This window comes from Mycteria americana, chromosome 6 (genome assembly GCF_035582795.1).
Source record: "Mycteria americana isolate JAX WOST 10 ecotype Jacksonville Zoo and Gardens chromosome 6, USCA_MyAme_1.0, whole genome shotgun sequence".
Taxonomy (NCBI): Eukaryota; Metazoa; Chordata; class Aves; order Ciconiiformes; family Ciconiidae; genus Mycteria; species Mycteria americana.
The window spans coordinates 61,124,439-61,138,475 of record NC_134370.1 but is presented as its reverse complement, the minus strand read 5'-3'; the positions used below and the strand labels follow the sequence as shown (position 1 = coordinate 61,138,475).

Below are 14,037 nucleotides of genomic sequence, written 5' to 3'. Positions count from 1 at the left end.
TGGCATTTCTTTTATCAGTCAGATGGATGGGTTCATGTAGAGCATTTGGAAATAGTTCTGTCTCTTGTGCTTTCTCCAAGTGACAGGCTGTGCCATGGGGGATCTATGGCATAGGGATCCATGTGCTCAGGGTTTTCCAGCCAAGATGGCATGATGAAATTTAGACAGGCTGATGTAGCTGATGAAAGCAGTTTAATTCTCTTACTGTTACTCAACAGCCACAATTCCCTAAATGACTCTGCTTCGCCTCCATGACAAGGCACCCAAGAGAAATCTTGGAATTTAGGACATATAATCTGAAACATTAGTCAAGAATTTAGTCTCTGTTGACTATATATAAATGTATGAGTACTAAACTCTACTCATAATACTTAACCTGTTTATTTTAACCGTATAATTAGTGCTGATAGCTGAAAAGAAAGCCCCAGTGAAATAAAGCAGTCTGACCAAGTTTGTTCAGTTGCGTCACAGAAGACATGCTCCAAAGGTTGCATCACTTAAACGTTGTTTCATTGCTCTGTGATAGACATCTGTAGTCAAGCAGCTCCATGCCATGATTCGTCAGGTGAACCCGCCACAATCTCATCTGCTTTCTGACTCTATTTTCCTTCCTTTCCTCTTCCTTCTTCCCCGGATATATTCACAAACACCCACATGGGTGTCTGATGAGTACAATGGTTATTCTATACATTTCCTAGTTGCCTATTATCTTCTTACTTGGGCAACACTACCTGTTTCTACATGCATGAACACCAGTTGTGCAAACAGTGATGAGCTCCATCTTTCCCCAGGTAACACTGATTCCCTCTGAGATCAGGTAGATCCAAAGCATACTTTGCTGAGGGAAAACTTGCCTTGATGGTGTGCACAAACAACAGTTTGGAAATAGCCGTACAAAAAATCTAGCTGGGCTATTAAACCTCAGCATGGCACAGCACTTAATGATGTCCTTAACATTAGGCCATTGATTTCAAAGGGGCTTCTTGCATGACTGTGGTTGAGTATCTGTGCAAATGCTTTAACAAGTGGGAGAGGGGGATCAGTTATTTTTAACTGTCATTAAAGCAGGCTGGTAATTTACATATAGACTTCCCTGCTTGCTTTGCTCTCACTTTTCTCATGTCACTTCAGAGATATTCATATGGAAAACACTAAGAGTGTCCAATTATTCCTGACGACAGAAATGTTTTTCTGTGGGTCTGCACAGTGTGCTAAAAGTCACTATCTCAACAGTATCTCAATTTCATTGATGGGCTATTCTGCACTTGTCTACAAGTTCATATTCACTGGAAGGCGCAGAGGGTCCTTCCGGAAACAAATCTGTCGAAATTCTTTTCTCACAATAATTGTTGTTTGAAAATGCAATAATTACCCAATGTTATCTTTAGTAGATTGGCCATAAAACCATCTAGTTACACCACTGCAATCCCAGGGATGAAACTTTGCTCTGTTTCCCACTCTCTCCGCTGGATCCCAGTGTGCAAGCTAAAATAGAAACAGCCATTGAGGAGGGAAATTAAACGGAGGGCAATAAACATTCTGGCAGAATCCAGGGGAGAGCTGTACTTCATGGAATAAGAGGTTGTGCTATCTAACTGCTTCAGTGGTATCTGCTTTTAGTAATCCAGCTATACTACACAGCAGTTGTTTTGCCATGAAGGGCATTATCTGGCCATAAATTACTCATGGTTAAAGTGAGATTATAGACTATTAGGGAGGCTTTAATCAAATAAAAAAATAAATCCATTGGAAAAGTGATTTTGGAACAAGAATCTCATTTGCTATCCAAGCATTTCAGTACTGGGCTTGAGCATGAAAACATGCACAGGCAACTAAGTCAGAGCTGACTGAGATGAGGTATGGGGAAAGTATTTAATCAAACAGAGGGTGACAAATACACTAGGGACCAGGTCCCTGGCTGATAACTCCGTGTTGTTCTGTGGGCTTTCAGGGATGAGTTAGGGGAACAACGGGCATTTGCTGGCTCTGAGCCCCTCTGCCAGTGAGCACTCCTCTCTCTGCTTCACTCCGCTCCTGCCGTATCAGGAGATGTGTTCCCTTGCAACGTTACTCCCCATGCACAGAGGTGGGCTTTGCCCCAGCTATGGTCCGGTCACTACAGGTTTTCATGTCCCAGTCCTAGTGCTGTGCTGTGCTGGCTGGAAAGATATATGGTCATACAAAGAGGCTAATGTTTCTCTAAGGAAACCTTTTCCACCACCTAAACGTTGCAGCACCATTACTTATGTGTCTTTCCAGCATTACTGTTGTGTGAGAGAAAGCTAATGGGTTTCGGTGGCAGTTTCTGTGCAATTCTGACATCTCTGTGGTTAAAAGACTTCCTCTACATTTTGGAGAACTTCTTCTGAAGATAGGTCACTCTCCTGAAATGTTCTATCCTGTAAACCTTTACAATTACAAGGCTGGGACAGCTCATTTTTCCAAGGAGAAACAGTTCAGTCTACTGCACACATTTTACACCTAAATAAAGAAGCCTCGACCTTGCAAAAGCTATCGTCTAATTCGATCGGGGAAGTTAGCAGTAAATTTTGGTGAGGTAGCTTAAAGGAATGCACCACTTTGCAGGTCATTTTAGCTGGGTTTAGTTTACTGTGATGACTTGTGTTCAGAGATTTGAGTATTTACACTGGAGCATGGATGATATATAATAGGTGTGTGTGCAGATGCAAGCATGTAATTGGCAAGATTTGGCAAGCAAAGTGTTCTTTCTTATGTGAAAACATATTTGTAATAATTTCAACACTAGTCCTGGCATTTTATTTGAAATTGGTGCTCCTGGCCTTGAGAATGAGTCATAAAGATGACAGAGGAGTCTCAGGCCTGTTTACAAAAGTAATTCAGGCTCTTGAGCACGCAGGTCCTTCAGTGACACCATACAGAATAGGTCTTCTATCCAATTTAATATTTTCTTTTGCCCCTTGGCAATTGCTGTTTCATCAGATGCATTTGTAGGAACACACTGGTGTCAGGCTAAGCTTTGCCGGGAAGGTTTCCTAAGTTGCAGGTGGTTGATGGATGATGGCTGATGTGAAGAGCAGGAGAGAGCCCAGGAGAACCAGCACTTCGCCTGGCCAATGGAGACCTGAAATTAATTTTCCATATCCCAGACATATCCACTAACAACTGACTTGTTGGACATGGTGTGTCTGAAGGTTGTTGTTTCCCAGCCAGTCCTAGCCTTAGGCTTCAAATTCACATATCTGCTCCTGAAATTGTTTTCTCAGATCTTTCAGTGGGGTGATGGGTATTGTTCTGTCCAACACAACGGTGTCCTGATGTTAACAACATTCAAACCAAAACCAGAACAGCACTGATTAACACCAGCTGATTTGTCTCAGGGTCAAGTAAAGCTTCTGTCAACAACTTGGAAAAAAGGATCGGGTCAAACCTAAAACAAGCCAGCCTGTCTGGAAAACAACTTGCCGCCTCTCTGATAGCCTGAAAAAATATTTTTTCAGCTCAGCTGCATTTTTCAGATGCATTTTATGTAGCTGCTCATGTAACTCCACATGCAGATGAATGAGCCCAGATACGATTTGAACAACTAACATCTTCCATTCATACCCCATCCCATGTTTTTTCCAGCCTCATGCTAAGACGGTCTCTGATTTCACAGGCAGGCAAAAGAATGGAATGAACATTTCCTAGGGGATGACAAATTCTAATTAAATTTAAGTGTTGGAGTTATTGCTGAGACTATAAGCTCTTAAGAGCAGAGAGTGATCTTGCTTTTGGTTTTGCTTATACACCCTGAGTTCAAGAGGGTACTAAGGTTCCTATGTGCCATTGCTGTAAAGTTTCTTCTTATTATGCAGTGGCTGAAGCATGCAACCTGCACACTGACCTTTGTTTTGTACATGCAGGTGAAGGATGTTGTGGGTTATGATGCACTGGGCCATTGCTTCTTTACGGAGGATGGACCAGAAGAACGCAACACATTTGATCACTGCCTTGGACTGCTTGTTAAACCTAGCACTCTGCTCCCCTCCGACCGAGACAGCAGGATGTGCAAGCTGATCACGGAGGGTGCTTACCCGGGGTACATCCCTAAACCCAGGCAGGACTGTAGGTGAGTGGGAGCCTTCCTTTTCTTCTTTCTTTTCTTTGCAGGACTTAGCCATTAAAGATAGCATCACATGTATATGATTATGTAGTCATCTGTAGGCATCTGCACTGCGTGCCCCAAAGGCTGGGAGAACAGGGTCCTCGGGATCTTTATACTTGCGCTATTCAGATGCCTACACACCTAGGGTGTAATTTTCATTTTTAGCATAAAGTCAGTTGAGATGGTTGTTGCCTCAGGTATTGAAAATCTCTCTTTCTCTTGGAGTCTTGATCCCAATGGCTCAGCAAAAAGTTGCTGAGTTCAGAATGGGCTGGGTTCTGCCATTCGTGCTCATGTCAAATGGTAGCTGATTTTGAAAATACTCCCCTTAATTCAGAAGTCACTATTTGCGAAGAACGGATACTGTTTAATGATACAGCATTGGCATTATGTATTCATTTGGCACAGTCTACCCAAACTGTGGAGTGAAACCAAAATAATATAATAAATGCAGTTTAGCACAGAATTGGAACTTGACAATAAAAGATCAAAGACTGTATATGCCCATTGGATCTCTAATAGTCTCTCTATACATGAGGTCATGAAAATGTTTCCATGAGAACTTCTCAAAACTTCTATTTGCCACAAACACTGTATTAAACTTGAAAAATGCCAAATGCCTTTCATCTCTCTTTTTGCAAGATCCTTTCCTCTAAGTGTCCTTGCCGATCTGCCAACTGAGGTTTAGATGAGGATTATAGAAGCATTTGCAATAAGAAGGGATTTCACAAGTTCTTTTTGCCACTCTGTTGCCTTGTAGAAAAAAATTCAGCTGAAGTATAGAAGAAACACAACCAGCTTGGCTGCACAGTTAAGCACCAGAATTTTTTCTTAGAGGAATTCATGGGTTCTTCATTAGCAGTAATTTTTAAGCACAGATTAGAGAAATGCCAGTCACAAATACTGCAGTTGTAGGTGACCCTGTCATAAGGCAGGGTATGGACTCACTGAGCTCCTGAATGCCATTCTAGCCCTCCTTTCCATGATTTTCCAGCTGTTTTTCTGCCCCAAAATCAAGGTGCATGACCTAGGAATATGACTTCATTGCTAAATACTGGCTGTTCAGGGAACCTACTCATTTTGATGCATATCAGGTAGCTAATTATCTTTATTTTTCTTCCCCCATCCCTCCAACTCTTCTTGAAAGAGTACTAAACTCTTAAAGTAAAACCTGTGTGCTTAGCAGCTGGGCAAGCAGATCCCCAGCTATAGTCCAGGGAGCAGAGCAAGTGGTCTGGAGAAGATCTGTGGAACCATGTTGTTTTCAGAGTGTTTTCCATTAGAAGCTGGACATCAAACTTGCCTTTGAGAATTTCAAACTGATGGTGGATCATCTTGAGGACAAGACCCCTGTGCAACAGAATGGGAGGTCTTCCACGGTGAAGATTTGTCTTGAGACCACAGAGCATTGGTGCTGTGTTGAAGCTGCTGGGAGACAGGAACACTTCTGCCTGTAGGCCAGATTTTTCTCCAGGATTTTACTCTGCTGTAGTTGGAGGGTGGGAAAAAATCTACACTAAAAAAACCCCCTAAATTTCTGACCCACAAAAAGTCAATGAAAAAGTCTCTAGAGCCAGACTTCCATCCTGAAAATGAGACAGAAGCTGATTGATGCCTAACAGCTAAAAATCTTCGGGGGATTTCTTTTATTTGGAAATATTCTCAGTCTGCTGAGACTGTATCAGTATCACCCATTCTGTCCTCAGAACAAACTGGGGTTTTGTCCAAAGAAACATATTTTTAGCTTTTTACTTTGGCAAGGGAAAGAGATTAATTCATGCAATGCTCTTTTTCACATCTGTGTTTGTTTATAAATTACACTTAATGTCTCCATTCATAAAATAAGAGTTAATCAGCCATTGTGCTCATTTTCCACTGATAATCCATTTATAGTCAGAGGGACGTATTTTGTGTCATTTAGAATACTCTTACATGAAAAAGCACTAGGAAGGATAGGCAGACATCTAATGAAAAGGTCCTCCTGTACTTTGATCTGCGATGTCTTCCCTTATAAAAGAATTCTAGGTCTGATCAGAAAAATAGCTTGTTTTGCACTGGGCTCAGGCAGCCTGCAAGTGCATGAGTACACCACCGCTATCCCTGGGGCAGCAGCCAAGGCACCCAGCGCAGGGACGAGGGATGAGCACTGGCTGCAGCTCCGTTGGCTTGGAAGAGGCAGGCAGGCAGCCGCTGCCAGAAATTAAGATAATAGGATTGTGTCAAATGACACAGTAACCTGCCCAATCCACAAGGCTCTGAGGAACGGTATTGGGCTGAAAGACAGGTCACTGTGGAAATATAATGTCCTTGCCCTTGCCTACGCAGCAGGAGGTAGTCTATAAATAATCTCAAATTGTTTCTTTCCAGGCCAGTCCCATGCCCAAAATAGAAACATTTTGCTGTGTTTTCATGATAAAGTCACACAAATGGAACTTCATCTTAGGCCAGCAAAATCAGTTGGCCTAAAGCCCCCATGAAGTCCTTCACAGCAAGATTAAAATAGACATAAGGGTTCTGTAGGTTCATCCCCTGCAGGAGGGCGAATCTCACCCAGCGTATTTAGGGAGCCAGCCTGCTGGTTGTAAGTGCTGGTTGTTTTCCTCCCAAAGTTCATGTGCCTGTTGGTTAATGAATCCTGTATGTCACAGGATGGACAGTGATGGATTGATCTTTCCTTCTTGATGGGAATCTTTCAATTAAGAGTCTTCTGTGTGCATTAGACAAATGGAGTCCTTTTGTCCCAAAAGAAATGCATAGGAGGCTGGGAGCAAATAAAGTTAATGAATCACAGCAGCTCTTGGAAAAGGCAGGTACTGGGGTACGCTTGGAAAGCCCTTAAGAGGCAATTCATTGAGTCCCTTGATTAAACGAGTCCCTAATGAACCTGAGGGCTTATATGGGGGCAAAGTTCTTTTCTGTGACTTGTACAACAACATATTTACCTTATCATAAAACGTGATTGACATCCGACAGCTTCATAGCAGGCTTGGAATTGCAGTCAAAATTCCTCATTTAATACTCGGGGTTTTAAAAGATAAGGCCATGCTCTCTGTCAAGCCGCAGAGCACACATGTGGTATGAGACGAGAAAGAAAAAAAACCATTCCCTTTGCCCCCTAGGCAGGACCCCTTATCTGGGGAATTATCGGCCCTGCCTGTACTGGGGGGAGTTGATCGGTGACTCTGGTGTGTGCTTGAAGTGTCATTTTCATGTTATTCTTTGTTTTCCTGACCTGCAGCGCCGTATCCACCTTCTGGATAGCCAACCCACACAACAACCTTATAAACTGTGCAGCTGCGGGATCTGAAGTGAGTGCAGAAGTTTCTTATTTGGTAACAACTCAGACCAGTTACAGCCTTGCAAGGCTGAGGCTCTTGCTGGAATAAAACCTGCTTCTGTTACTCAGGCATTTTTGAAACTGCTAGATCGAGACATATATTAATGTGGCTAGTGCTGCCAATAAGAAATAATGCTTTTCCTTTTGCTCCACACTTCTTGTCATTTGCTGTTTCTAGAGCTGGATGGCTTTAACAAAAATTCCCAGCCTTTGCACGTTGTGCAGCCTGAATAAATTAAATAAATGTGACTGCGGAGTCCCAGTGAAGTCTTTGGCAATGATTCTGTTGATTGCAGTACAGTAATGGTGCTCTGAAATTTCAATCAGCACTAATGCTAATTCCACAGGAATTCTTGGTCACATCAGGAGCCTTTATTTTCCTGCTAAGACAAATAAACAAGCAAACCAAGCCTTAACCAAAGAGATGTGGTCTTCAGAGCTTCCAAATCTGAATACCTAGATTCAGGCTCCTAGATACATTTTTAGGCAACTAAATAAAAATGATCTGATTTTTAAGATCCACGCATGCAGTGATAGGAGGACATCAGTATGTGTGTGTGTGTGTGTGTGTGTGTTATGGATTTCAAAAGTCTTGCTTATAGCTTCAATATAGATGTCAAAGCTTAACTTAAGACACCTTGAAGATGCGGGAGTGTGAATGTGAATGTGTATGTGTGTTAAACTCTTTGCTGCATATAGTTATACAGGTCAATGCTGCTAGCTGTGATTTGTCCTGAAATCTTCTGGCTTACGTCTTGTGGTTTTAATGATAAATCCTTGGGCTAATGTAGACCAGCAAAGAAGTTCAAGCAAAGTCTCAAATGTCCATTCTCTTTCCCAGGAAACAGGTTTTTGGTTTGTTCTGCACCACGTGCCGACAGGGCCCTCGGCGGGCATGTATTCCCCTGGCTACTCGGAGCACATGCCGATGGGGAAATTCTCCAACAACCGTGCGCATTCCAACTACCGGGTGAGTCTGCGCTCAATGGGAACGCTGCCCTCGAAAAAAACATCATCTTCTCGCTCCAGCTCTTTGGGTCTGCAAGCTATTAATGCCTGTGCTCTCTGTTTCACTAAAAGTTACTGCAAGCTTGTTTGTGTCTGCAGATAAAGCAGTTTGCGTGCTGGCGTGGGAGCTCTCGGAGTCAGCCAGCACCCGCTTCACTTGGCTCTTGGGCATTCAGAGAGGCTCTTCCCTCTGCTCAGGCGGCTTCTCTGCTTCTGCACTCCTAAAATAGTGCCTCCAGGAGCATCTATTGGCAGTTTGTCTAATTATAGACCTCAACTGCCAATGTTAGCAATTAACTGAACAGCTTCTAGAGGGATAAATACGGGCCGCTGTGTCTAATTGCCTTCTCTTTAATTATTTACCCTTAGCATGCCGTGTTGTAGGGCTGTGTGTTACTGTTACTGAGTGCTTTAGACTGCGACAGGGTGTTTATGTGTATGGGGATACATGCATTTACAAGAGAGGTGCAGTTTCTGGAAATCTGCAGCAGTTTTGGGGGGTGTACGCAAGCCTGGATAGTCTGGCAGCCCTCTGTTTCACATGCTACTAACCGAAGCAGTTATTAAGATCATGCGAGTTACTTGGGCTTAGAACAATTGGAGGCAGAGCCTGGAGATGGAAAGAACTGTAGAATATATAAATATACTGTAATATTGCATTTCTCTTTTCTTTTAGGCTGGAATGATCATCGATAATGGCGTTAAAACCACTCCGGCCTCAGCCAAGGACAAAAGACCTATCCTGACACTGATTTCTGGGAGGTAAAGTGTTTTGCACAGTTTGGTTTGGAAAAGACTTCTCTATAGCACTGACTGAAAGCTACGAAATTGCCCCCAAGGAAGCTGACAAGAATCATTGCAAAACCTCTGGGGTGGCTTTTATTGAGGAAAGGTCTTCACTTAGATTTACCACTTTCTAACTTCGTCTTCTCCATTCCCCTTCCTAAGGGACCCCCAGCACCCACACTCTTCTGGTTTTGTCCTTGCTCTTTAGCTCTGAGCTGAGCTAGCAGGGCTGTTACATCTGCTCTAGGGTGTTTCTCTAAGCAAGAAAATGAAATGCTGTCTGGTCAACAGCCCCACTGGGCAGAACTTGCTGCAAGAGTTTCCCAGGAATAAGAAATTAAAGTATTTCCTGGGAATGCTGTTGATTTTCTTTATTCTTTTAGGACCTACTTGAACAGGGAGTGCTTATGTGATGGAGCTCACACTTTGATTTCAAATTTCTGTCTAGTTCCAAATCTGACACTGCAATAATAATTACGATTAAATACACAGAGTGACCCTTCGTTCCTGCTGCTGTGCACAGCCTCTGTGTGGCACAACGGAATCATTTAGAAATACTGTAAACCCCTCTATAGAGCATATCGTATCAGCAGACCTACCATGGTCTAGTGGCTTCTGAGAATCCCCACTCTGTCCCCAAAACTGACCCCAGCGAGGGTACGCAGAGGGCTTCTTGCGGGCAAAATGTAACAGCGTAAGGACTGCACTTGAGCCCTTTTATCTCATTAGAGGTTGAGTCTGGTTCTTAACTTAGTTACCAACCCCAGGGAGAGAAAAGGACTTAAATATTCCCAAGTTTCATAGTTTTCTTTCCTGACAGACCAATTGTCTCCAGTTGCACCCAACCTGCATTCCCCCATGACTGGGTTTCTTGACAGAAGAAACCATGTAGGGAAGAGAAACCTGCTTAAAACCTCTGCTCAGCAGGGGAGAATGACAATTTTTTCCTTTTCTCCTTTCCATCTCTGGGGTATGGGTTACCCAGCTTGCTGTAGTCACGCACTGGGCAAGCATTGCAGGGGTGGGATCGGTCCTCCTCCCCAAGGGAACCCAGCCAGCAGCTCAGGTATCGGTTATCTTGTGATCCACATCACCCCAGTGCCCTGCCTAGCAGCTGATACGAAAAGATGTTCAAAAGTGAATATTATTTACATTATTTCATGCTCAATTAATTGAAATTATTAATTCAATTATAAAAGTAACTGCTAAAAAAATAACTTATTAAGAGCAGCCTGCTCTGCATGCATCTCCAAATTCTCTTGGGACCCTGATGCTGCTTTTCCATGCAGCTGAACATGTGCCTTGGGAAACTGCCTGCTGCCACAGGCACAGTGATTACAAAAGGCAATTTGTCCCTTGCCATACAAGGGCAGGAATGACCCCCTAGAAGCCAAGCAATTCATAATGCAGTCATGTTTATGCTTGGGGATTACCCACCAGCACAGGCTGCAGCTCAGATTATTTATACCATTTTCCACTTTTCATGTGTCAAGACAGAAAGACTGAATAAGTGATTATAGCTGGACTGGCTGGGGCAAACTTTGAGGTAGGCTGGGCAGTTACAGAGCTGGAGAGATTATTCTGCATTCTGTTGCAGCATTAAATATCTGGGCCAATTTCTGTACTCTGTAGTGTTCCTCCAGTTACACACGGATGTGAATGAAACTGGAATCCATCTCAAAATATCTGTATTTGACAACGTCTGGGGAATTCACAAGGGCTGATAATAAATCTCTCTCTGAAAGCAAATTCACATTCACGGTGATGAAGCTGCCAAAGCAATATTCTTTACTGGAACCCTATCAGCCTGATGCTCAGTTTTAGATTGATATGATGGCTTATTAAGCAAAGCAAAGTGCTATTGAATATCTGTTAGCGGTTTGACAGCTTGGCCTCACTACCCAGTGGTGAGGCATGAATTTTAATCTCTGGATCATCCGTTGCTGGCACTGAATTGGATACTCATCTGTCAGGTTTTTTAAGCTGTGTAGTATGATGGAAGATGCTCCTTCAGTAGCAAAAGGGAGAGCTGTGCCTCAGGACCAGGTAAATGACAGCCGAGCTCAGCATCACCATAGCGAGCCAGATCCTTGCTCAGATCCTGTGGGCCGAGTGGTGGCCAACAGGCAGCAGCTGAGGGCACACATTGCTGCAGTTTCCACTTGTGTCTGCTTTTTTCCTATGTCAGGCCAATATTTCATCATACTTGAGAACTTCAGAGTTAATAAATCTTGTACGTGTGTCCTGGGTAATGTATAGTGGGAATAGTGAAGGACATACTCTCAGCCCCTCTCCAAGATGTTTTAATTCCTTTCCACAGCAAGGAAAATTTGGCAATGGTATGCGTTGCCACAGTATAGCCAAAGTTACGAGATAAGAATGCTCAAAAGGGAAAACAAAAGGATATTTATCTAAATAACAGGAATATGCTAAAGGATAACAGTAAGGGATTAAAAAATATCTCGGACTTTTGGGAGCAATAATAAACTTTCCATGCTTTCAGCCATATATCAGCAATACAGTAATGGAAAGGTGAAAGGAAACTTGGAGTGGGTCTTTACAACTGCCTCGCCTGGACCGTCCTTCTCTTGGCAGTTGGGTCTGGCCATCGCTGCTTGACTAGACACGCTACTTGGATGGACTGTTGTCCCAAAGCTGTTCCTGACTTAGCAGAAACCAGATGTTTAGCAGGGCCATGCACCGAGCAAGGCTACCTTCCCTCGCCAAACTTTCTTCTCTTCTTCTGGTTACAGATACAGCCCACACAAAGATGCTGATCCTTTGAAGCCCAGGGAACCTGCAATAATTGAGCGCTTTATTGCCTACAAGAATCAGGATCACGGGGCCTGGCTGCGGGGTGGAGATGTGTGGCTGGACAACTGCCAGTGAGTTTTGCCTTATTTCAACTCTCGGAGTTCAGCCTGGTGTTTATGGCGAGCATAGCTGTGGTTCAGACTATTTATATTGCTTTGCACCTTTCATATGGCCAAGATTGAAATAAAGATGAAACGTTAGGTAAACACAGGCATTATTTTACACAAACAAAACCTGCTTTGTCTGAACTGAAGATCCCTCAGATCGTTCCTCTGCGTGATGCTGACCAGCATTCAAAAATGGTCACATCCACACACAGAGACACAGACGCACAGATGCAAATAACTAAAAATAAAAACTAATTTTTTACGAGAAAAATGAGATGCTTTGAAAAGAAAGCAGCAAAATCCACCACCTTCCCTGGCTAAGCCTGGTCACAGATCAGTTTTATGTGGTTCATTTTTATGCTGAATAAGCGAGTAGTGATGAGCAGACATAAAACTATGCGTCACAGCAGCAAGGGAGAGAGACTGGGCAAGTGCATGTTGTGCTCTTTGAAGGCCATTTCCTGTGCTGGTCAGGACAGATACTTGTTTTGCACTTGAAAACAGATGATCTTCTACAGTTTCTTTTGCTGAGCCAGGCTCTTAATATCGACCTCAATGAAGAAAGAGGAGAAAAAGGAAAAAGCTACTATACAAGGCATATTGTGATAACCCTGGTAGGAATAGCTGTCACACCATTATCTGGTGTCCAATTCCCGGCCAGAGCTGCCTTACCTTCGAGTGACCCAAACTTCTCAAGGCAACCGGTGCTATGAACTGGCTCTAGCAACCAGTCAGGCTGGCAAGAATAAGACTGTAGCAGAACAGTCAGAAACGTAATATTGAGTAATACCGTTTGTGCTTCTTACGAACTTATGAACCAGAAGTATCTAGCGCACTCCATGGCCAGCAAGAGTTGTCTTCGCAGATCACACTCATGTAATTTAGACATTTGCGTTGCTTATGGAGCGAATGCAGCATACGGAGGTTGCTAAAAGACCGAGTACTTTATCAGTCTCCAGCAGCAAACCTATGAGTGTCTGTGAATTCGAGGAAGCAGCCATCAAACTGTAATTGTCTTTATAGCCACAGTAATTTCCATTTCTATTGCTACGAAAAGACTTATGTATTACATCAACAAAACAAACGTTAATGTGGCATGCAGTATATAAACCACCGTGTCCGTTCGTGGGGCTGGAGAAAGGCAAGGGGAGGCGATGGCGTGTGCAGGGCTGCCACCTACAGACAGAAGCAGGGCAAAGCTGGGGTTTACTCTGCTGCGGGACCTCCGCTGGAGGTTTGGCCGAGACCGGTGACAGACGTGTTAAAAGTGACACCGGTGTGAAGATACCATCAAGACTTACTCATACTATCGTATTATTTGTAGCCTTGCTATAAGCAAGAGTCATAGACAGACAGTGGTGGTTTGTCTCATCTAAAAGCTTTGGAATTTCAGCAAAACGGGTGGACATTTTAATCTTCTTTTTTCTTTTTTTTTCTTTTTTTTTTTTTAATAAGGAAGACCTGATCTCTATCCTTCTGTTGATGAAAGAGAAGGCAAGCTTCTCTGCTTTTATAACATTTCATCTTGTAAAGTTATTTCATGGAAGCAGTACGCGATACATGAACACAGGGGAGCACAGAGGCGTGTGTAAGGCAAAGCGCTATTAAATAATAAAAGCTAGTTGGAGTGAGAGATAAGCATGATCTTTTTACCTAACAGTGAAAAGAGCATGGTCATTAGACACAGAGAAAAGGCTTTATCAGATGAGTAAACTATGCCCAGTAACCACCAGCCTTACCTCAGGTTGGAGCAATCAGGTGCATGTCTGCTGCCTCATATGATCTGCATATACTGCAAGATGTGCCAAAAAAGATCTTCCAAAACTGGACAGGGAACAAACCTGGAAAAGCCTGAGCAT

At 43.2% G+C, this 14,037-nt stretch overlaps 1 protein-coding gene across 3 annotated transcripts in view; it reads left to right on the top strand.

Moving 5' to 3' along the window:
• CEMIP (cell migration inducing hyaluronidase 1) overlaps positions 1 to 14,037 on the top strand; it is a 119,559-nt gene that overhangs the window by 88,807 nt on the left and 16,715 nt on the right. For all 3 annotated transcript variants that reach the window (XM_075506188.1, XM_075506190.1, XM_075506189.1), the window contains 5 exons: positions 3,885 to 4,090; positions 7,365 to 7,434; positions 8,305 to 8,433; positions 9,148 to 9,233; positions 12,011 to 12,142. In XM_075506188.1, coding sequence (XP_075362303.1) covers positions 3,885 to 4,090; positions 7,365 to 7,434; positions 8,305 to 8,433; positions 9,148 to 9,233; positions 12,011 to 12,142 — 623 coding nt within the window. The remainder of the gene's footprint in view (positions 1 to 3,884; positions 4,091 to 7,364; positions 7,435 to 8,304; positions 8,434 to 9,147; positions 9,234 to 12,010; positions 12,143 to 14,037) is intronic.